This window comes from Dipodomys spectabilis, unplaced genomic scaffold (assembly GCF_019054845.1).
Source record: "Dipodomys spectabilis isolate Male_0828 unplaced genomic scaffold, ASM1905484v1 ptg000002l, whole genome shotgun sequence".
NCBI classification, from domain to species: domain Eukaryota; kingdom Metazoa; phylum Chordata; class Mammalia; order Rodentia; family Heteromyidae; genus Dipodomys; species Dipodomys spectabilis.
The window spans coordinates 56,647,984-56,672,753 of NW_024870679.1; the positions used below are offsets into that span (position 1 = coordinate 56,647,984).

General features: G+C 40.0%; 1 protein-coding gene and 1 pseudogene across 6 annotated transcripts in view; both read right to left on the minus strand.

Moving 5' to 3' along the window:
- Positions 1-24,770, minus strand: part of Tut4 (terminal uridylyl transferase 4) — a 112,328-nt gene that overhangs the window by 56,450 nt on the left and 31,108 nt on the right. For all 6 annotated transcript variants that reach the window (XM_042679259.1, XM_042679252.1, XM_042679245.1 and 3 more), the window contains exons 5-9: positions 17,163-17,340; positions 14,527-14,615; positions 12,496-12,547; positions 7,449-7,518; positions 4,702-4,828 (exon numbers count right to left, since the gene is read on the minus strand). In XM_042679259.1, coding sequence (XP_042535193.1) covers positions 4,702-4,828; positions 7,449-7,518; positions 12,496-12,547; positions 14,527-14,615; positions 17,163-17,340 — 516 coding nt within the window. The remainder of the gene's footprint in view (positions 1-4,701; positions 4,829-7,448; positions 7,519-12,495; positions 12,548-14,526; positions 14,616-17,162; positions 17,341-24,770) is intronic.
- LOC122113200 lies at positions 16,078-16,173 on the minus strand (annotated as a pseudogene).

Below are 24,770 nucleotides of genomic sequence, written 5' to 3' on the forward strand. Positions count from 1 at the left end.
AAATAATGCTGCAATATTTTTAACACAAACTACCCAAGTACTGTAGCACTTCTCTTACTTTCTTTCCTTCCTTTCTTTCTTTCTTTTCTTTTTTCTCTTTTCTTTCTTCCAGTTTTTTCTTCTGGTTTTCTGGTAGTTAACTAGAGATAAAAGTCTTATGGACTTTCTGGCCTGGACTGGCTTTGAACTATGATTCACAGATCTCAGCCTCCTGAGTAGCTAGGATTACAGGCATGAGCCACCAGCAGCATTTATTTCTATTAGCTGTGTTGCCAGGAATGCACTTACTCAATTTTTAAGATATACATGTTTTTTTAAATTCTGATAAATACTGTGAGATCTTCCAAAAATCACAGAATTTCTCTTTTCTGTTCTCTACTAACATACTACATACACACAAACTTTCTAACACTATGTATTGAAACTGTCAAACAGTAAGATTTTAATATTTCATAGGTACTTCAATTTGAATATCCTTGACTATGAGATTATGCAATTTTCATACTATTTATCAACTATCTAAATTACTCGAGCTAGGATTACAAATATGTACCATCTTGCCCAGCTTAATGAAATCTTACAGTAGTGAAGGAGGCTCCCATTCACTGATCTTCACTTCTTGAATTCTTTTGGCTATGCCATATATTTTCTTTCCATGTGAACTATAGGAGTGTTTCTGTATTATATACATGAAAATATAAAAAAATGTGTTTTAAGGATATAATCTCCCAATCCAAGAATTTGGTATGCTCACATTTTGAAAATTAAGACTTTTTTTTTTTTAATCTGAGACCGGGACTTAAAACTCTGACACTTTCGTTCATTGGCTGGTGCTCTACTACCTAAGCCACACCTCCAATTCCAACACTTTTCATGCTAGCTTTCCCTCAACTCTCATACTCAATGCATCTACAATTTACCTATGCTTAATTTGCTTCATATACATTCTAATCTAGCAGAAATCATTGTTATATCTGGCTAATGCACCAGACCAGCTTGTTCTTTGGACAACCTATTTCTTCTCCTTTAACCTAAAGGGGTAAATACAGTTATATTTTAAACCTTTGCTGTTTTCTCACTGCCATGAAATATATCCCAATTCTCCACTCCACTACAGAGCTAGATTTCATCTCCCAGAACTTTCACCTTAACTCACTTCATTGTGGTCACTTTTGTATTCTTATGTTACTCAGAAGCTGATTCCTATTTTAGAAGGTTGCAATAGTTCTCCCATGAAAGTTCTTCCATCATTTTTATGTGGCTAGCTACTGCTGGTCTGAATTTAATTATCACTTCCTCAAAGAGACTTTCCTTGACCATCAGCAAAACATACTTCTCTTATCATATCATCTCACTTTTATAGTACTAAACCCTAAAAGATATATTATGCATCTATTTGTTTACTACCTAATTCTTCCAGAAGTAAGCAAGCTTCATGACTTCACAACTTTCTAAGTCTTGTCAGATGTTGGTGGCAGATAAGCATTAACAAATGTTTGCTAAATGGAAAAATGTCTTCAGTATTTCATTTATGCTATTCAATAAGGTAATTTTCTTTCTTTCTTTTTTTTTTTTTTGGTCCAGTGGTGGGGCCTGAACTCTGGGCTTGGGCGCTGTCCCTCAGCTCTTCAGCTCAAGGCTAGTGCTCTACCACTTGAGCCACAGTGCCACTTCCGGCTTTTTTTTTCTGCTTATGTGGTGCTGAGGAATCAAACCCAGGGCCTCGAGCATGCAAGGCAAGCGCTCTACCACTGAGCCACCTTCCCAGCCCAATAATGTAATTTTCTTCCTGTATTTTTCTTACATTTGGACTGCGATAATTACCACTATCTCCAATCCAAAAAAAAAAATGAACACAATGTAACTACAGTTATTAGAAATATAAACTTATGAAGCCCAGTGCTGGTGGTTCATGCCTGTAATCCTAGCTACTCAGAGGAGGCTAAGATCTGAGGATCATGGTTCAAAGCCAGCCTGGGCAGAAAGCCTGTGAGACTCATCTCTAATAAAACACCAGAAAACCGGAAGTGGCGCTATGGCTCAAGTGGTAGAATGCTAGCTTTGAGCTGAAGAGCTCAGGGACAGTGCTTAGGCCCAGAGTTCAAGCCCACAACCGACCAAAAAAAAAAAAAAAATTAATGAGCTAGGAATGTAGCTTAGTGATTGAGTGCTTGCCTAGCATGCATGAAGCCCTGGGTTTGATTCCTCAGTACCACATACACAGAAAAAGCTGGAAATGATGCTGTGGCTCAAGTGGTAGAGGGCTAACCTTGAGCAAAAGAAGCTCGAAGACAGTGCCCAGGCCCTGAGTTTAAGCCCCAGGACAGTCAAACAAAACAAAACAAAACAAAAATCCCAAGAAATATAAACTAAGTCTTACTTAAGAAACTTTGAGGCTGGGAAGGTAGCTCAGTGGTATAGTGCTTGCCTTGCATGCATGAGGCCCTGGGCTCAATTCCTCAGCACCACATAAGCAGAAAAAAAGCCAGAAGTTGTGCTGTGGCTCAAGTGGTAGAGTGCTAACCTTGCGCTGCAGAACTCAAGAACAGTGCCCAGGCCCAGAGTTCAAGCCCCACGACTTAAAAAAAAAAAAAACACACAAAACTTTGATAGTTAATTTTTCAGCTGTTGCCCAGTCAGAAATTGCTCCAGGGTTATACAAATAATTTAAAGAGAATATTCATAGAGATGAGAAAACATATGCAAAGCCTGGCGCCAGTGGCTCAGGCCTGTAATCCTAGCTACTCAGGAGGCTGAGATCTGAGGATCACGGTTCAAAGCCAGCCCGGTAGTAAAGTCTGTGAGACCTTATCTCCAATAAACCACTCAGAAAAGACTGTGGCTCAAGTGGTAGAGCACTAGCCTTGAGCTAAAGAGCTGAAGAACAGTGCCCAGGCCCAGAATTCATGCCCCAAGAACAACAAAAAGGAAGAAAAGAAAACATATGCAACTAAAAAACCTTCAAGCCAGATTTGGTAAGGCATGCCTGTGATACTATCACTTGGGAGGCTGAGACAAGAGAATCACAAGTCTGAGGCTGGCCTGAGCCACACAGCAAATTCAAGGCCAGCCAAGAGCACAGCAAGACACCGCCTCAAAACAAACAAGCAAACCAGCAGAACCTTCACCTTCATGCTTTACCTAAATATGACTATGCCACAGTATTGTGAAATGCATGTAGCCACTTAAAAAGAAATAGTTGGAGAAAAAAAATAAAGCATAAATAAAAAATTTCAGGAATAAATTTAACTGTATTGCAAAAAATGTATTTTATTAGTTATTTTTGTAAATCTCTTACCATGACTTGTATAAGTTAAGCCTTATCATATTATGTAAATAAACAGGAAAAAATATAGTATGCATGTGTGTGCACGCGTACATGTGTGTGTGTGGGGGGGGGGGTTTGTATTTTAGTTCCACCCAAGTTCCCATACACCCACAGGGGGTCTTGGAATGTATCCCATCTGGAACTACTGTAGATCTATAAGTCATTAACTTTTTTTTTCTTGTGCAGATACTGGAGCTTGAACTCAGGACCTAGGCAATGTCCTTGAGTTTTTCTGTTCAAGCTAATGCTTGACCACTACAACCATAGTTCCACTTCTGACTCTGGGGTGTTAACTGGAGATGAATCTCAAGAACTTTCCTGCCGGAGCTGATACATACACGTGTGTATGTGTGCGTGCATGCGTGCTCATGTGTGTGTCTCAGTCCTGGCTAGCCTTCCACCACCTGAGCTGTAGCTGTTTGGTGAATAATTGGAGGCAGGAGTTCATGGACTTTTCTGCTTGGGTTGGCTTTGAATAGTAATGCTCAGATCTCAGCCTCCTGAGTAGCTAGGATTACACGTATGAGCCACCTGCACAGGCTGTATGTTTTTTGTGTGTACTAGTATTGGGGCTCAAATTCAGGGCCTGGTACTCCTGCTTATCTTTTTCACTTTACCAATTGCACCAAACCTTCACTTCCCACTTTTTGCTTTTAGAGAAGAGAGTCTCTTGGATTTGCTTGCCCCAGCTAGCTTACAGTCTTGATCCTCAGATATCAGCCTTCTGAGTAGCTAGGATTACAGGCGTGAGCCACCAGTATACAGTTTAAAACTTTATTTGCACCTGTAATCCTAGCTCCTCAAGAAGCTGAGATCTAAGGATTGCAGTTCAAAACTAAACTGGATGGAAAAGTCCCCATGAGATTCTTTTTTTTTTTTTGGGGGGTCCAGTCGTGGGGCCTGAACCTGGGTGCTGTCCCTCAGCTCTTCAGCTCAAGGCTAGCCCGTTACCACTTGAGCCACAGCGCCACTTCCGGCTTTTTTTCTTTTTGCTTATGTGGTGCTAGGGAACAAACCCAGGGCCTCAGGCATGCAAGGCAAGTGCTCTACCACTGAGCCAAATCCCAGCCCTCCCCATGAGATTCTTATTTCCAGTTAACCACTCAAAAACCAGGAATGGAGCTGTGGCTCGGGTGGTAGAGTGCTAGCTTTGAGCACAAAAAGGCTCAGGGACAGAGCCCAGGCAGTTCAAGCCCCACAACTGACAAAAAAAAAAAAAAAAAACACACCCAGTGAAACAAAACTTTATTTTCATGACCAGAAATTCAAATAACTATTTTCTTCCATGTGCTATGATTTATGTTATATGTCAGTATAAAACAAAAGCTTGATTTATTTTAAGAGTTAGGTACTTTTTATTCTATTCCACTTACCTTAGCCCAATAGCGAAAGGCTAACACCAATGGAGTAAAGACAGGTTCCATTTTGCCAAGAGCAGCAAGTAAATCAGTAGTGAGACATGCCATATCATTTCCTGCACTCACTCTACAAAGTAAACCACTGTGAATGAGAAAGAAACAGTTTCACTGTGTTGAATGATATCTTAAAAAGCAAAATACTTCATGGGGCGCCAATGGCTCATGCCTACAATCCTAACTACACAAGTGGCTCACACCTGCATTCCAAGCACAATTTCTGTGCTAAGAGCTAGTGAGGCCTCCATCTCAATCTAGTAAGTCTACAACACACTAGGAGGCATAGATAGGAAAAATCATCATTCAGGTCAACCATGGGCAATACTGTGAGACACTATTAGAAAAATAACTCAAAAAAGGATTGTGGGTATGGCTCAAGTGTTGAGTGTTTGCTGATTAATCATAATACCCTAAATACTAGAAGGACAAAGGAATACTGTATCCACCACACAAGAGTCAGGTTGCTTCCAGTTCTGATTTTTGTCCTAAGTTATTTACATTTGGACAAATGTTTAACTCTTCCTTGTCTCAAATTTCTAACACAGAAAATAAGGTAGTTGAGCCAGGTGTGGGTGGATCACGTCTATAATCCTACCTACTCAGGAGGCTGAGATCTGAGGATGCCTTCAAAGCCAGCCTGGGCAAGAAAAGTCCATGAGATTCTTATCTCCAATTAATCGCCAGAAAACCAGAAGTGGTGCTGTGGCTCAAGCAGTAGAGCACTTGCCTTGAGCTACAGAGCTGAGGGACAACACCCAGGCCCAGAGTTCAAGCCCCATGGCCAACAGAAAGGAAGGAAGGAAGGAAGGAAGGAAGGAAGGAAGGAAGGAAGGAAGGAAGGAAGGAAGGAAGGAAGGAAGGAAGGAAGGAAGGAAGGGAAGGGAAAATCAAGTAAGCAAACTAGATCCTCATGGATTATTCTAGCTATAGAAAATACGTTAATCTTAAAATTTAAGAAAAACAAAAGCCAGGCACCAATGGCTCACACTTATAATCCTAGCTACTCAGGAGGCTAAGATCTGAGGATCATGGTTCAAAGCCAGCCCGGGTAGGAAAGTCCATGAGACTCTTATCTCCAATAAACCACTAGAAATCAGGAAGTGGTGCTGTGGCTCAAGCAGTAGAGCACTGGCCTTGAGCTGAAAAGTGAAGAGACAGCGCCCAAGCCCAGAGTTTAAGCCCCACCACTCACAAAAAAAAAAAAAAATACAAGTTAGTAATCAATACAATACTTATAATTCTGTATTATTTCTATAACTTCTACATTGATCTCAAATAACTATTTTAGTTTTCTTTATCAACGCACTTTGCCCCCTCAATCCTTTAGACAGCTGACTAGAATGGCAAGATTAATGTCCAATAATTCATTTCAACTTTAGTAAACCAAAAACTACTCTAACAGTGAGATCTTTAACAAGGGAGGCTATTTCTCATTAATATATGTCTGGATTGGTGCAGTTCCTAAATTAATACTGTTGGATGAGTAAGTAAACTTGAGTAAACACTGAAAATTTTGCCTAGAGAATTATATGATACTCCTATTTATTGTTTACCTGTACTTGCTAATGTTTTTTCTTCTCTGACGTGGGGCTTGAATCCAGGGCCTGGGAGCTGTCCCTGAGCAAAATTGCTTAAGGCTAATACTTTACCACTTTGAGCCACAGTTCCACTTCTTTTTTTTTTCTTTTTTTTCTGTAGTTCGTGAGGCTTGAACCCTGGGCCTGGGTACTATCCCTCAGCTCTTCAGCTCTAGGAGGGTGCTGTACCACTTGAGCCAAAGTGCCACTTCCAGTTTTGTGGTGGTTTATTAGAAATAAGAGTTTCGGGCTGGGAAGGTGGCTCAGTGGTAGAGCGCTTGCCTTGTATGCATGAGGCCCTGGGTTCGATTCCTCAGCACCACATAAGCAGAAAGAAAAAAGCCGGAAGTGGTGCTGTGACTCAAGTGGTAGAGCTCTAGCCTTGAGCTGAAGAGCTGAGGGCCAGCACCCAGGCCCAGAGTTCAGGCCCCACGACCGGACCCAAAAAAAACAAACAAACAAAAAAAAAAAAGAAATAAGAGTTTCACAGACTTTCCTGTCCTGGCTCGATTTGAACCATAATCCTCAGATCTCAGCCTTCTGAGTAGCTAGGATTACAGGCATGAGCCACTGATGCCTGACCACTTCCAACTTTTTTGAGTGGCTAAATGGACATAAGAGTCACAGAATATGAGGACAACATGATACCTTTTCTCCCCTTGGTGGCTTCAAATCGCAATCCTCGTATTTCCTGAGTAGCTAGAATTACAGGCATGAGCTACTGGCACCTGGAGGCTTGCTATTTTTAATGAACAGAAAACAGCTATCAACTAACAAGATAGAAATCTAAAAATATTTTCTCTGGAAATGTTCACTTCAAGTTTGGTTTTTTAGATTTTTTTTTAAGAAATATTTCTCAGCTGGGAATGTGGCTTAGTGGTAGAGTACTTGTCTAGCATGCATGAAGCCCTGGTTTAATTCCTCAGTACCACATAAACAGAAAAAGTCAGAAATGGTGCCGTGGTTCACGTGGTAGAGTGCTAGCCTTGAGTAAAAGAAGCTCGGGGACGGTACCCAGGTCCTGAGTTCAATCCCCAGTACTGGTAAACACACACACACACACACACACACACACTAAACACACACACACACACAAACACACACACACGTCTCTTCACTGTTACCAACCTTTTGCGATCCTTGCACACCACAACAGGAACTTTAGCATGAAAGTCAGATTCCACATCTATATATAATACTGAAGGGAAAGAAAAGTAAGCTAATGTCAACATCTCTAAAGAACTTATTTAATAGTTAAGCAGCAGTTTCCTTCTAAATGTCACTCTCAGTTCTGTGGGATAATCCACCCTTCCCATTTGCATCAAGCTCTCTTAGTGTCATTTGTTGTATAACACAAACCATAGGTACAGTCCCAAATACTGCCTGAAAATTACAATCATCTTAAGAAGAAAGGCTTTAATTAACATCCCTGAAAGTTGCAATATTTCCAAGTAAGCATATAAGTTCTTAATACTTCCCTAAAATAGCAAAGAAAGGTTACTACTTACTTCTGAGGATTATTTCCATAGGAACCACAAATGCGGACCTATCATGTTTGCAGTTTAATGCTTTCAGATGCTAATGCTGATAGCCTAATTTCCTGTTAATGAAGTGTTCCTAATACAAATGTCAAGGAAGACCTACCACGAAGAAGCACTTTTACAACTTAAGTCTTTTTCTATAGGCCTTATACTATATTGAATAAAGATAGATGGATTAACATTATTTAAATAAAAACAGAAGGACTTTTTTTTCTGCCAGTCGTGGGGCCTGAACTCTGGGCCTGAGTGCTGTCCCACAGCTCTTCAGCTCAAATGAGCCACAGTGCCACTTCCGGCTTTTTCTGCTTATGTGATGTTGAGGAATCGAACCCAGGGCCTCATGCATGCAAGGCAAGCACTCTACCACTAAGCCACCTTCCCAGCCCATATTATTTCGTTTGAAATGATGGAATCTCAAAGTACTTGCTAGAATTGTTCATTTTTTTTAAAAGTGCTGGAGACCTATGTCACATTTTTCTATTTTTTTAATTTTTTGCCAGTCCTGGGGTTGAACTCAGGGCCTGGGCACTGTCCCTGAGCAACATTTTGCTCAAGGCTAGCACTCTACTACTTGAGCCACAATGCCACCTCCAGCCTTTTCTGTGTATTGGTGCTGAGGAATCGAACCCAGGGTCTCACATATGTGAGGTAAGCGCTCCACCACTGAGCCACATTCCCAGCCTCCTGTCAAACTTAATATGCATGGTGGCTATGTCAATGAAGAAGCACAAAGGGCTCAATGAGGATCTGGAACACAAATATAGAATAAAAATAAGGGCTGGGAAGGTGGCTCAGTGGTAGAGTGCTTGCCTTGCATGCATGAAGCCCTGGGTTTGATTCCTCAGGACCACATAAGCAGAAAAAGCTAGAAGTGGTGCTGTGGCTCAAGTAGTAGAGCGCTAGACTTGAGCTGAAGAGCTGAGGGACAGCGCCTAGGTCCAGAGTTCAGGCCCCATGACAGACAAAAAAAAAAAGAAGGAATAAAAATGTTGTAGATTACAGGTCTGTAGAGAAACAATGAAGATATAAAGGCATAATTTTAAATAAAATTGTTTTATAAACTTATATGACTTGATGATCCACTAATGTATTTTAGTGGAGAAAGGATGTATTTTTAAAGTTATGACACCAAGTAAGTCTAAAGAGGTAAAAGCTGTATCTGCCTCTTATCTATAACATACATTAAAGCTTCTGTGTAGTTAGAAGTAAGTATTTATTAATGAAGAAAGCTATATTAAAAAAAACTTTGCAGCACAAACTATATCAAACTCATTCCCTACAAACTCATTTCCCAGGATAATGGACAACAGGAAGTACTAACAGTTGATAGGGCTGATAGGCAAAAAGCAAAAGGACTTCAGAATTAACATTAGAATCCATGAAAAAATAAAGCCTTAAAAATATGCTATCTTAGTGGATGTTAAATCCAAAACGTAAGGTGATATGACAAAATTAACAAGGCTTAAGAAAAAAAGGATTTCCACTCATCTGGTCGAATCAGTATTGAATAACCCCATGCTGCTGATCATATATATGGTATATATGTATACACGGGAGGAAAACCGGGAGGAGGACACAGAACTAGAGGGAATCAGGGAAAAACATACAGCAGCGGGACCCATCCACTGTACTGGACATTGATCAAAATGAACTAAGCAACTCAATGGCAGCGATAGGAGGGAAGGAACGAGTAGGAAACAGGGAACAGCTGACGCTATGCAAAACAAAAGAAATGTACATATCACCCAATGTGGAAGAAATAATTGTATTGTCAAAGCTTAGAGAACTCATGTTATAGACCACGATAAACAATTTGCCCCATGAAAGTTAGAACATGTTTGTGACTAACTAAGCATCACTATCTCACAATACTGTAGAAATTTGGGAAATTATGTAATCACTTAATCACAATAAAGAGTTTGAAAAGAAAAAAAAAATGCTATCTTTCTAACCAAATTGCAAATGTTTTTGCCAGGTAAAGTATCTGGCATGAAGCTTAGAACAATTAAAAAAAAAAAAAACTAAACTATTAAAGAATAGGCACTGGTGACTCATGCCTGTAATCCTAGCTACTCAGGAGACTGAGATCTGAGGATTGCAGTTCAAAAACCAGCCTAGGCAGTCTGTAACTCTTATCTATAATACACTACCAAAAAGCCAAAAGCCCTACTACGGGTACGAAAAATATTTTTTAATTAAATGAAAAAATAAAAGGAAAAATAGACGAAGGTATGATAAAGTGATATAGCTCCTGCCAGGCAAGCACAAAGCCCTATATTCAAACTCTAGTACAGATTTTTTAAAAAAACATATTATTACCATAAAACAGTTGAGAACATTGAAATAGTAACACTGAAATCACATGTAGAACATGGCAAAATTAAAGTCTGAGCCTGAAAGTCTGGATACTGATCCTGAGCTCTCAATATTGACTTTATAACAAGAAAAGCAGGGCTGAGTTTGTTGTTCAGTTCTTGCTTGTCTAGCACACATGAGGGCTTGGGTTCTAACAACAGGGGGAGGGAGGAGGAGAGGTAGAGATAGAAGAAAGGAGAATAGGAAAGAAATAAAAATCAAGAAATTACAAATTGATAATATATGATCATGGCTTAGTTTGAAGCATCAATTGTTTTGTTTTGTTTTGTCTTGTTTTACCTCTATGAATGTCTTGTTTAGAAATGCAATCCAGGTAAGGCACATAGGAAACATCTACTAGGTATGACTCCTAATGTAATATAAATGATTAAATTAGATTAATATCACTATTTTAAGATAAGAAAAGCCTGTTTAACAAATGCATTTTAATTCCATATCTCTCCCTAGCCTTCCTTCATCAATGACTTCTTAATGACTATAAGTTTTCTTGTATTCCTTAGTACGTGAAATACCTGTAACACCATAGTCCCTTCTTACCTGCAAGACCGTTTGCAACCACAGATACCAATAACCTTATAAATATTCGTTTTTTCCTAATCATATACATCCTTGATAAAATTTAATTTATAAAATGGACACAGTAAGAGATTAACAACAATAATTGCAGTAAAATAGAACAATTATAACAACATAATAAAAGTTATATAAATGTGGTCTCTCTTTGTGCATGTTACTGCAACAGATGGACCAATAATCTGATAAACAAGACAGGTACTAAATAATAGGTGAGTGGCTATGCAGAATGATATAATTTTAAACTTATGAATTATTTATGTGTTTCACTTAGTAATTTTAGATTGTGGTTGATTGTAGGTTAAATGAAACTACAAAAAGCAAAAGTGTGAGATAAAACTAAAGATAAAAGGAAACGTTGGGGCTGGGAAGGTGGCTCAGTGGTAGAGTGCTTGCCTTGCAAGCCAGAGGCCCTGGGTTCGATTCCTCAGCACCACATAAGCAGAAAGAAAAAAGCCCGAAGTGGCGCTGTGGCTCAAGTGGTAGAGCGCTAGCCTTGAGCTGAAGAGCTGAGGGACAGCGCCCAGACCCAGAGTTCAGGCCCCACAACTGGACCCCCCCCCAAAAAAAAAAAAGATAAAAGGAAACGTGGGGCTGGGAAGGTGGCTCAGTGGTAGAGTACTTGCCTTGCAAGCCAGATGCCCTGGGCTCGATTCCTCAGCACCACATAAGCAGAAAGAAAAAAGCCCGAAGTGGCGCTGTGGCTCAAGTGGTAGAGTGCTAGCCTTGAGCTGAAGAGCTGAGGGACAGCGCCCAGGCCCAGAGTTCAGGCCCCACAACTGGACCCAAAAAAAAAAAGATAAAAGGAAACGTGGGGCTGGGAAGGTGGCTCAGTAGTAGAGTACTTGCCTTGCATACATGAGGCCCTGGGTTAAATTCCTCAGCACCACATAAGCAGAAAAAGCCAGAAGTGGCATTGTGGCTCAAGTGGTAGAGCACTAGCTTTGAGCTGAAGAGCTGAGCTGAGGGACAGTGCCCAGACCCAGAGTTCATGCCCCACGACTGGCAAAAAAACAAAAACAAAATAAAAAAAAAAAAAAAAAAAAAAAAAAAGGAAACGTGTAAGCCCTAGCAACTCACATCTGTAATCCTAGCTACTCAGGAGGCTGAGATCTGAGGATCCTGGTTCAAAGCTAGCCCAGACAGGAAAGTCCGTCAGACTCTTATCTCCAATTAACCAACAAAAAACCGAAAGTGGCACTATGGCTCCAGTGGTAGAGCGCTCACCTTGAGCTGAAGAGCTCAGGGATAGCGCCCAGGCCTAGAGTTCAAGCCCCATGACCAACAAAAACAAAAAAGGAAACTTGTATTAAAAGCTAATATATTTTAGTTTTGAAGTACAGTAGCCTTTTTAAATTTGACAAGCTTTTTTTTTTGTTGTTGTGGGGCTTGAATTCTGGGCGTCAGCGCTGTTCCCCAGCAATTTTGCTAGTATTCTGCCAATTTGAGCCAGAGCGCTACTCCCAACAATTTTTTAAATTATTAATTACAGTAGCTTTGACCTAACCAACAGATAAACCATATGGTTGATATACTTAGCAAATATAATGAACATACATATATCTGTCCATATGCAATTAGCAAAGATTAAAACATTCTAGCAGTTTTAACTCTAATTTGGTTAAACATATTAGCATATATGCCTTTAAAAAGACAAAAAAAAAAGAAGGAAAAAAGAAACTCACCACTTTTTTTCAAAATTCCAAGCACTTGTATCAGAAGGTCTGGATGATTCATCTAAAAAGTTTAAGACTAAATTAACATACAAATTTTTAAGTAGAAGTAATAGATCATTTAAGAATATTCAATCTTGGGGCTAGGAAGGTGGCTCAGTGGTAGAGTGCTTGCCTTGCATGCATGAGGCCCTGGGTTCGATTCTCAGCACCACATAAGCAGAAGAAAAAAAAAAAAAAACCGGGCGCTGGTGGCTCACGCCTGTAATCCTAGCTACTCAGGAGGCTGAGATCTGAGGATCGCGGTTCAAAGCCAGCCTGGGCAGAAGAGACCGTGAGACTCCTATCTCCAATAAACCACCAGAAAACCGGAAGTGGTGCTGTAGCTCAAGTGGTAGAGCACTCACCTTGAACTGAAGAGCTGAGGGACAGCGCTCAGGCCCAGAGTTCAAGCCCCACGACCAACCCAAAAAAAAAAAAAAAAAGCCAGAAGTGGCCCTGTGGCTCAAGTGGTAGAGCACTAGCCATGAGCTGAAGAGCTGAAGGACAGCGCCCAGGCCCAGAGTTCAGGCTCAAAGACCGGGAAAAAAAAAAAGAACGTTAAAGTATACTATTTAAACTACTATTTAAAAGTATTCAATATCCTTATGCCAGTGGCTCATGCCTATAATTTCTAGCTACTCACAAGGTTGAGATCTGATAATCCAGATTTGAAATGAACCCAGAGAAGCAAGTCTGAGAGATAATTCTTTGTTTTGTTTTGATTTTTTTTTTTTGGGGGTTCGGTCGTGGGGCCTGAACTCTGAGCCTGGGCGCTGTCCCTCAGCTCTTCAGCTCAAGGCTAGCGCTCTACTACTTGAGCCACAGAGCCACTTCTGGCTTTTTTTCTTTTTGCTTATGTGGTGCTGGGGAATCGAACCCAGGGCCTCAGGCATGCAAGGCAAGAGCTCTACCACTGAGCCACCTTCCCAGCCCTGAGAGATAATTCTTATTTCCAATTAATTAGCAAAAGGCTAGAGATGGAGGCATTGCTCAAATGGTAGAGCAAGCAAAAAGCCAAGCAAAATCATGAGGCCTAGAGTTCAAGCCCCTGCAGCATCATACATACATACATATATACATATATACACACACATTTAATAACCATACATTAATAGTAAAGTAAAAACACCAAATTTTTACCTAAATCAATCATACTTGAACATATTTTTTAAATTTAAACATAAAATTATGAATAAGCAATGTTAGCAGTACAAACATTACAATATTGTTGATAACTGTATAACTCCTACTAAAAGTATTCATCGGGCTGGGAAGGTGGCTCAGTGGTAGAGTGCTTGCCTTGCATGCCTGAGGCCCTGGGTTCAATTCCTCAGCACCACATAAGCGAAAAGAAAAAAAGCCAGAAGTGGCCCTGTGGCTCAAGTGGTAGAGTGCTAGCCTTGAGCTGAGGGACAGCGCCCAGGCCCAGAGTTCAGGCCCCATGACTGGACACCCCCCCCCCCCAAAAAAAAAAGCAATCATCATTCCCAGGCACTATATATCTATTGTGTGTGTGTGTGAGAGAGAGAGACAGACAGACAGAGACAGAGAGAGAAAGAGAGAGAGAGGCAGACAGGCAGACAGGCAGACAGACAGACAGACAGTCTCTGTATATCTGTGTGTCTGACCTCATTTACTATTTTTTATCCCTCTTTTGGAAATGATACAACTGAGGCTCAGGAAGGTTAAGTATCTTGTTCTTTGCAGCCTAGATTTCAACCAAGGCTGTCTTGTTTCAAAACTTTTCCACTTTGTATACTGGCTCATCAGAAGTAAGAACCATTCAACATGCTCAAATATAAGCACTTTATCCTTTTATTATCTTCCTTTTCTGCTTTCTTTCACTTAGACTTGAAATTTCCAAAAGCATTCTTAAAGTCATGATCTTAATACTGCAAAACACAGTTTTCTATATTGCGCTACCCACTTCTCTAAAAATACTGCCCATTAAAATTTAAGAACTAAATAAGAAACACACAGGGAAGGTTTGTTCCTACTTACCTTGGAAGGAAATTTTATATCTATATTAACATCACTACTTTTCAAAGCAAACTTAGTCAGAGAAGAGCCATACAACCTAAGGGAACATTCTGGAACAAAGGAAAAATACAAAAAGCATGAAACTGTGTCAATAGGTATAATATAAAATATAGGAAAACTTCATATACTTTATGTATTTGATTTTATTTCTAATACTGATTTTTTTCTAATATTGATTTGTTCGATAAATATATAAAACAATAAAATATATATAACAATAAAATATATAAAACAATAAAACATTCCCAATTACAGGGTACAGGATCAGAGAGGAGAAATTCTCATAAAACTTTTAGTATTCAAGTGAATTTTTAGTAATAATTCATTTAGATATGACTGAGAACATATTTGACATTCAATTTATAACTAATAAATGTACTAACCTAGCTACAGCTATTGACAACACCTGTGTTTATTTTCAGATACTTACATGAGATAAAGCATTGAATGGGAAAGTCAACATAAACACTATTAAAACACTCTTAAAAGGACAAAGTGAGGCCAAATCAACTGATATTTCAAATCTAAACCACAAAAATGCTATAGGCTCTGAAGAATTCATAAAAGAATTCATATCTTTCTCAAATTATGAGAAGTGTTATTTTGAAAATAATGAAATAATATATTTAAACAGTCTTATCAAAGGCTATGACTGGTACTGATTGGTAGGCTTACTTTCTTAGAAATTTTTTTTTTGGGGGTGGGGGGTCCGGTCGTGACTCTGGGTCTGGGCGCTGTCCCTCAGCTCTTCAGCTCAAGGCTAGCGCTCTACCACTTGAGCCACAGCGCCACCTCCAGCTTTTTTCTTTTTGCTTATGTGGTGCTGAGGAATCGAACCCAGGGCCTCAGGCATGCAAGGCAAGCGCTCTACCACTAAGCCACCTTCCCAGCCCCACTTTCTTAGAAATCTTAAAATGTTCATTTACAAAGTATCTAAAAGTCATTAAAATCATAAAAATTACATATCTAATCTAATAATAGTATTTAATTATTTTATAATACAAACTAGGATTCAACTGATTATTTAGGGAAGAAACTTACAGTAGAAATAACAATGCTTATAGTAGAAATAACAATGAATTTTTTCCATTTTAATCATATTTCATTTTATAGTTATCTCACATGAATGTGAAATTGTAACCTATCAGCTAACCACATTTTTTCACATTTTTACAAGTATCAACAAATTGTAAAAAGGGTTCATTTTTTACATGTCCATATACATACAGTATACCTTGATCAGAATCACCCTGTCACTCTCCCTCATCCCCTTTTCTCACTTCTCAAAATAATTTCAATAAGCTTCATTCTTTTTACACATGGACATGAAAAATTTAACCATACTAACAACCTTCCTTCCTTCTGTTCTCACTAGCACCTACATTTAAAAATATAGAACATGAAGGAAGTGGCGCTGTAGCTCAAGTGGAAGGGCACTCGCCTTGATCTGAGATAGTGCTCAGGCCTAGAGTTCAAGCCCCACAACCAACCAAAAAAAAAAAAAAATCCAACAAAAATATAGAACATGAATTTATGTGTCATCTTTGCATAAGGGCCATGCTAATTTTCTATGTCATTCTAATTTAGTATATATCCTAAAACAAGCATTTGTATTATTTCTTCAGAATTTCATAGTAGATCTACATGAAACTAATTTATCAATTCTCCAAAATCCCTTTGATTAAAAAAAAAAAGTCGGCTGAGAAGGTGGCTCAATGGTAGAGTGCTTGCCTCGCATGCATGAAGCCCTGGGTTTGATTCCTCAGCATCACATAAACAGAAAAAGCCAGATGTGGCACTGGGGTTCAAGTGATAAAGGACTAGCCTTGAGCTGAAGAGCTCAGGGACAGTGCCCAGACCCAAAGTTCAAGCCCCACGACTAACATTCACTTAAATCCTGTGGTGATGAAAAAAAAAGTTTTTTAAACATAAGCCAAACAAGTACTTTATACATAAATGTCTGAAATAAACCTGACCTCTTCAACCAAAAGATGCTTCTTCCAAGATTCTTTATTTTTGCCTACCATTAGGCAATAGCAATTTTATCCAGTGACTAGTTAAAATGTTTATTCTGAAAGAAATCGATTTTTTAAAGCCCCTTCAGAGATCCATAGTCAAAAACAAATATAAAACATATTACTAGACCACAGCTTTTCAATCTATGGCATTTTAAAAATCTTTTTTGTTTTCTTATTACAAGTCTGAGTTTTCCTCTATTGAAGTATTTCCTCTATTGAAACAACTAAATTCATTTACTTTTTTGGGGGGGGTCCAGTCGTGGGGCCTGAACTCTGGACCTGGGCGCTGTTCCTCAGCTCTTCACCTCAAGGCTAGCGCTCTACCACTTGAGCCACAGCGCCCCTTCTGGCTTCTTTTCTTTTTGCTTATATGGTGCTGAGGATTTGAACCCGGGCCTCATGCATGCAAGGCAAACGCTCTACTACTGAGCCACCTTCCCAGCCCTTCATTTACTTTTAAGAAGAGACAAACTAAAATATTTAAGAAATGTAGTCAAAATTTTTTAAAAAGAAATTTTCCCAAGATCAAGAAGAAAAAGCAAGAAGTCTTGCAATTTTTAAAATAAAAAATGAATGTACCTGGTAAAAATGTTATTATAACCTTTGACATTTCCTCCACAATTTCCTGACGGACTCTGAGGTCATCATCTGTTATTCCTTGTTCTTTTGCTAATTCAACAACTGCAATACTTAAAGCAGCCAAATGAGCAGGGGACGGAGGTGGAAGAGAACGAAGCTCACTTTCTTCTTGTTTTTCCTATTAGTGGAATGTTTCACAATAACAAGTTTCTATTTAATGATTTTATATTTAGGACAGAAGGACAGAAATAAAACTTTAACCAATATTCACCTTTCATACATCAGAAATAAGACAAATATATTAACAAAAGACACAGAAGTGAACAAAAGACTTGCTTTTTTTTTGTGGGGGGGGTGTCCAGTCATGGGGCCTGAACGCTGTCCCTCAGCTCTTCAGCTCAAGGCTAGCGAGACACCACAAGAGCCACAGCACCACTTCTGGCTTTTTTTTTCTGCTTATGTGGTGCTAAGGAATTGAACCAGGGCCTCATGCATGCAAGGCAAGCGCTCTACCACTGAGCCACTTTCCCAGCCCGAGACTTGCTTTTTTGAAGCAGGATTCAAATAATGAAAGGTGAAATGGGAGATTACTATTAACTTTTTAATGTTTGTTCTACTATATTATCTTTACAAATCTTAAAATTCAGCTGGGTGCAGGTGGCTTCCAGCTGTAATCCTAGCTACTCAGAGGCTGGGATCTGAGGATCACGGTTCAAAGCCAGCCTGGGCAGAAAAGTCCGTGAAACTCTTATCTCCAATAAACCACCAGAAAACCAGAAGTGGCACTATAGCTCAAGTGGTAGAGCACTCGCCTTGAGCTGAAGAACTGAGGGACAGCACTCAGGCCCAGAGTTCAAGCCCCACGACCGACCAAAAAAAAAACAAAAAACTAAAACTTAAAATTCTACACTAAAGCCAACATACTCATGTTTAACAGTTAGCTGATCATTTTGTTGCAGCAAAAGCAAATCATCACAAGTGTAAATTGACTATGTGGTATCAAGTTAAACAACCACAAAAAACTTCTAGATTTTATTATTACATGTTATATTCCCTACTATTATTTACAACTACCACTTGAGCCACAGCACTACTTCTGGCTTTTTCTGTTTATGTGATACTGAGGAATCCAACCAAGGGCTTCATGCATGCACTGTACCACACTAAGCCATATTCCTAGCCCTTTTTTTTTTTTTTGGTCGGTCGTGGGGCTTGAACTCTGGGCTTGGGCACTGTCCCTGCACTCTTCAGCTCAAGGCAAGCGCTCTACCCTCTTGAGCCACAGCACCACTTCTGGTTTTCTAGTGGTTTATTGGAGATGAGAGTCTCACGGACTTTCCTGCCCGGGCTGGCTTTGAACCTCGATCCTCAGATCTCAGCCTCCTGAGTAAGCTAGGATTACAGGCGTGAGCCACCGGCACCCGGCTTCCCAGCCCTCTCTTAACTTGTACGACAAACTTCTATCAGATGTTGCCTCTCTCTCATAGACCAAAAATAGCTAAAGACCTCTGTACATTTCTAATTTCACTTTGCTGTCATATTCAATCAGTATACATAAAGGTTATCTTAGGAATATAAAAATAGTGGATTAATCAACCTCATAAATTTCTTCAATCTGCAATTTATTTATCTATCTATCTATCTATCTATCTATCTATCTATCTATCTATCTATCTATCTATTTTTGTGGTCCTGGGGCCTGGGCACTGTCTCTGAGCTCTTCAGTTCAAGGCTAGCGCTCTTCCACTTATGCCATAGCACCTCCTCTGGTTTTCTGGTGGTTTATTGGGAGATAAGAGTCTCACAGACTTTCCTGCCAATGCTGGCTGCAATCCTCAGATCTCAGTCTCCTGAACAGCTAGGATTAAAGGCCTGAGCCACAGGCATCCAGCTTGCAATCTTTTTTTTTTTTTTGGTCAGTTGTGGGTCCTGGACTCTGGGCCTGGGTGCTGTCCCTCAGCTCTTCAGTTCAAGGCTAGCGCCCTACCACTAGAGCCACAGCGCCACTTCCAGCTTTTTCTATTTATGTGGTGCTGAGGAATCGAACCCAGGGCCTCATACATGCAAGGCAAGCACTCTACCACTGAGCCATCTTCCTAGCTCCCCCTTTAAAAAAAAATTTTTAGGGCTGGGAAGGTGGCTCAGTGGTAGAGCACATGCCTTGCATGCCAGAGGCCCTGGGTTCAATTCCTCAGCACCATATAAGCAAAAAGAAAAAAGCCGGAAGTGGCGCTGTGGCTCAAGTGGTAGAGCGCTAGCCTTGAGCTGAAGAGCTGAGGGATAGCGCCCAGGCCCAGAGTTCAGTCCCCATGACCGGACCCAAAAAAAAAAAATTTTACTGTTATTATTAAGATGATATACAGAGGGGTTGGTTACCATTTCTTAAGGCAGGTAATGAGTACATTTCATTTTGTACAATGTTACCCTTTCCTTCTCTCTCCAAATTTTTCCCTCTGCAATTTTTAATTATAATCTAAGTCTTAGATGACCATATAAGTTTTCAAGACAATTGTTTTAGCATTTGTCCAAAGAATGGAAAAAAGAGACATAAGACTAACATCCTATAAAATTAACTTTATATCAGAAGTTCCATAAAGGTTCTGCTAGTTTCATGAACACAACACAAAAGACAATAAACAAATGTGACTCCTCTACCTATGCTATTACTGGACTTATGCCAGTTCCATTAGTTTATCATCTTAATAAAAATTCTCACTGATGTCCTTATATCACTATTCTCTTGATGTCCTCATATATTATAAATATTACTAATGAAGTTCATGCTCATGGAAAGAGAAATTCAATAAATGAGTAAATAAAATTATATCACAAAACTATGTTAATAAAAATAAAACAGGAGTCAGGCCCCAGGGGCTCACACATGTAATCCTAGCTACTTAGGAGCCTGAGATCTGAGGAGCATGGTTCAAAGCCAGCCCAGGCTGGAAAGTCCATCAGAGTCTTATCTCCAATAAACCACTAGAAAACCAGAAGGGGCGCTGTGGCTCAAGTGGTAGACTGCTCCCCTTGAGCTGAAGAGCACATGGACAGCACCCAAGCCCAGAGTTCAAGCCCCACAACCACCCAAAATAAATAAATAAATAAAATTTTAAAAAATAAAAATAAAACAGGAGGGGCTGGGAAGATGGCTCAGTGGTAGAGCGCTTGCCTTGCATACCTGAGGCCCTGGGTTCAATTCCTCAGCACCACATAAGCAAAAAGAAAAAAGCCGGAAGTGGCGCTGTGGCTCAAGTGGTAGAGCGCTAGCCTTGAGGTGAAGAGCTGAGGGGCAGCACCCAGGCCCAGAGTTCAGGCCCCACGACCGGACCCAAAAATAAATAAATAAATAAAACAGGATACAAGGCTACAGACTAAAAGGAACATTATTTTAGTAAACCATGAACCAAAAAGGCAATTCCAAACATGTAACACTTAAGCAGAGATCTAAACAAAGTGAAGCAAAGTTTCAAATTTCTTGGATGGGTGCCGGTAGCTCATGCCTAGAATATAAAGCCAGCTCAGGCAGAACTCTTATCCAATTAACCAAAAAACCAGAAGCAGAGCTGTAGCTCAAGAGGTATAGCACCAGCCTTGAGCTTAAAAGCTTAGAAACAGTGTCTAGGCCCTGAGTTCCAGCCACAATATCATCATTAAATAAACTAATTCTAGAGTACAGCATTGTAGACAGAGAAAACAGCAAATTGAAAAACAAAGGGAAAAATACCTTTTGAACTTGGCATTGATAACTCACCCCTGTAATCCTAGCTACTCATGTGATCTAAGGATCACAGTTCAAAGCCAACCCAGGCAGGAGAGACTCTTCTCTCCAATAAATTACAAACAAGCTAGAAATGGAGCTATTCCTCAAGTGGTAGAGCACTAGACTTTTTTTTGTCGGTCATGGGGCTTGAACTCTGGGCCTGGGCGCTGCCCCTCAGCTCTTCAGCTCAAGGCTAGCACTCTACCACTTGAGCTACAGTGCCACTTCCGGTTTTCTGAGTGTTTATTGGAGATAAGAGTTTCACAGACTTTCCTGCCTGGGCTGGCTTTGAACCTTGATCCTCAGATCTCAGCCTCCTGAGTAGCTCGGATTACAGGCGAGAGCCACTGGCGCCGGGCAAGCACCAGACTTAAACACAGCTCAGGAACAGTGACCAAGCCCTAAGTTCAAGACCCAAGACTAAATTAAAAAAAAAAAAAATGAAAAGAAAAGCATATATTAAGCTGGGTGCCGGAGGAGGTTCACCCCTATAATCCTAGCTACTCAGGAGGCTGAGATCAAGCCAGCCCGGGCAGGAAAGTCTATGAAACTCTTCTTTTTTTTTTTTGTCGGTCGTGGGGCTTGAACTCTGGGCCTGGGCATTGTCCCTCAGCTCTTCAGCTCAAGGCGAGCACTCTACCACTTGAGCTACAGCACCACTTCCGGTTTTCTGGTGGTTTATTGGAGATAGGAGTCTCACGGTCTCTCCTGCCTGGGCTGGCTTTGAACTGCGATCCTCAGATCTCAGCCTCCTGAGTAGCTAGGATTACAGGCGTGAGCCACCAGCGCCCGGCAAGTCTATGAAACTCTTATCTCCAATAAGCCACCAGAAAACCAGAAGTGGCACTGAGGCTCAAGTGGTAGAATGCTAGCCTTGAGCTGAAGAGCTGAGGGACAATGCCTAGGCCCAGAGTTCAAGCCCCATGACCAACACACACACACACACACACACACACACACACACACACACACACACACACACACACACACTCTCTCTCTCTCTCTCTTAAAGAAATCAAAGGCTAGCCTTGAGCTGAAGAGCTGAGGGACAATGCCTAGGCCCAGAGTTCAAGCCCCATGACCGACAAAAAAATAAAATAAAAATAAAGGAAGATAAACCTAAAAAGACAACCACTGGTGGTTGGGTGGAGGGATGGCTCAAGTGGTAGAGTAATAGATACAAGGCCCTGGGTTCATATCCCCAGTACTACAAAAAAAAAAAATTTATAGGATTTGCTAAGGGTTGAATATAAAGTTGTATGAAAAAGGTGAATCAGAGATTACATAATTCTAGCTACTTAGGAGGCTAATATCTGAACATCTCAGTTCTAAACTAGCCTGAGTAGCGAAGTCCACTAGACTCTATCTCCAATTAACCATAAGAAAGGCTGGAGTAGAGGTGTGACTCAAGTGGTAAAGCAACAGCAACTGAGCAACAGTTGCTGAGCAACAGCAAGAAGCCCTGAGTCCAAGACCCAATAACAACGTAAGAAACAGAAAAAAAAAAAAAAAAGGAAAAAGGACAATGGAGAAGAAAGGAAAAAGAAGAGAAAGGGATAGCAGGGAAAAGGAAGAGAACGGAAAACCTTCAACAAAAACCTCAACAAAATACTTACAAATCAAACTCAGCAACATATGGAAAGGATTATACACTGTGAGTGAGATTTATTCCAGGAATTCAAGATGGCTCAACATACAAAAACTGACCAATATAATACACTATATTAACAGAACAAAAGGAAAAAGCCTACAAAAAAATGAAGAAAAAACATCTTTAAATTCAACAACTTCTATGCTAAAAACAGGCAACAGGGCTGGGAAGGTGGCTCAGTGGTAGAGTGCTTGCCTTGCATGTATGAGGCCCTGGGTTCGATTCCTCAGCATCACATAAGCAGAAAAAAAAGCCAGAAGTGGTGCTGTGGCTCAAGTGGTAAAGCGCTAGCCTTGAGGTGAAGAGCTGAGGGACAGCGCCAAGGCCCAGAGTTCAGGCACATGACCGGACCCAAAAAAAAAAAAAAAAAAACAAAAACAGGCAACAAACAAGAATTTTTTAAAAGCTACATCAACATAATAAAAAAAAATATGTGATAAACTCAGCTAATATCCTAACTGTGGAGGATGTAGGCTTTTGTCACTTCTACTCATTATAATGGAAGTTTTAGAAATCAAGCAAAATACAGAAATAAAAGGCATCCAAATTGTGAAGAAAGACATATAAATATTTCTGCTCTCCAATGATGATTTTATATGTAGAAAACCCTAAAGTTTACTGGAGTTCATCTGTAATCTCTTCGCTCTCGAGGCAGAAGCAAAATGATTCCAAGTTCAAGACCAACCTGGGCTACTTATAAAAACCTCATGCCTTAAAAACAAAACAAAAGCAGGGCTCAGCTGAAGAGCTGAGGGACAGTGCCCAGGCCCAGAGTTCAGGCCCCACGACTGGATCCAAAAAAAACAAAAACAAAAACAAAAGCAGTGGTTCTCAACTACACATTATGTTGAAAATGAACTAAACAACTCGTGGGTGGGGATGAGGGGGAAAAACTGAGAAGGAAGGAGTGACACTGTCCAAAAAGGCATGTTACTCATTAACCAGTTTATGTAATTGTAACCCCTCTGTATATCACCTTTATAATAATAAGAAAAAACAAAAAAACAAACAAGAAAATGCTAGATTAGAGAGAGAGAGAGTCCAAAAGTGAGTATATGTGAAGGGGACAGTAGGAGAGCAAGAGTGAGAGTACAGGTGAAAGGGAGATCAGAGAGAGAAAAAGAGAGGGTAAGAAAGAGGAAGATGAAGAGAATGAAAAGAGGAAAGGGACAGGGGAAGGTGAGGGAGAGGGGCTGATGTTTTACTTCAACATGATTTGTACTTTCCTGATTCTTTTTTTACACTCCTATTTCTTTATTTCTCGAATTTGTTCTATAACAAACTATCTTTTTTACTTATTTCAGTTGGTCGTGGGGCTTGAACTCTGGGTGCTGTCCCTCAGCTTTTCAGCTCAAGGCAAATGCTCAACCACTTGAGCCACAGCACCATTTCCAGTTTTCTGGTGGTTAATTGGAGATAAGAGTCACATGGACCTTCCTGCCCAGGCTGGAAGAATCTCAGCCTCCTCAGAAGTAGGATTATAGACACGAGCCACTGACGATCAGCTTTTAAGTTCTTTTTTAGGTGGGACCAAACCATATTTTGTTTTAAGCTAAACATTCTTATTAGTGCAACATCCTTCTGATTTCAATTACTGTGACTATGAGGTTTTCCAGTCTAGATAATATGAAACCTGAATAAGCATTAGGCATGTTCTCTGAAATTACTTCATCCAATTCTTTCTCTAGCCTTTAGGAAGATTTCTCACAAGCAAATATCCATGAGTACCCATCAAGAAATTCTGATATCCGAGATCTGAATTTCTTTTTGTACACTTTGTCCTATAAACTCTAACCTGCTTTAACTCTTGGACTCTAAGCTCCCTCTTTTCAATTCTGAGAGTCCACTGGTTCTTTCTTCTACAATATAGCCTGAAAACTCCATCTCAAATTGGCACAAAGGCTCCATCACTTCTTTTTCATTCTGAAACCATTACTTAGGATGCTTTTTATCTTCTCTCTTGATGGTTATTTTAAGTGGAAGGTAAATAATCTAGTCTCTATTATTCCAACTTCACCAAAAGTAGAAGTCCTTCATGGATACTTTTAAGTTTTCCATGTTGGCTGGTTATTTTGATATTTCCTAAAATACCCGATGTGTGTTTAAGTTGGCTTCGTCTTTAAGTCTAATATTTGAATTCTCTTGAGCTTCTTGGCACTAATGATTAGCATCTTTCAACACTTCCAGCTAGATGTGG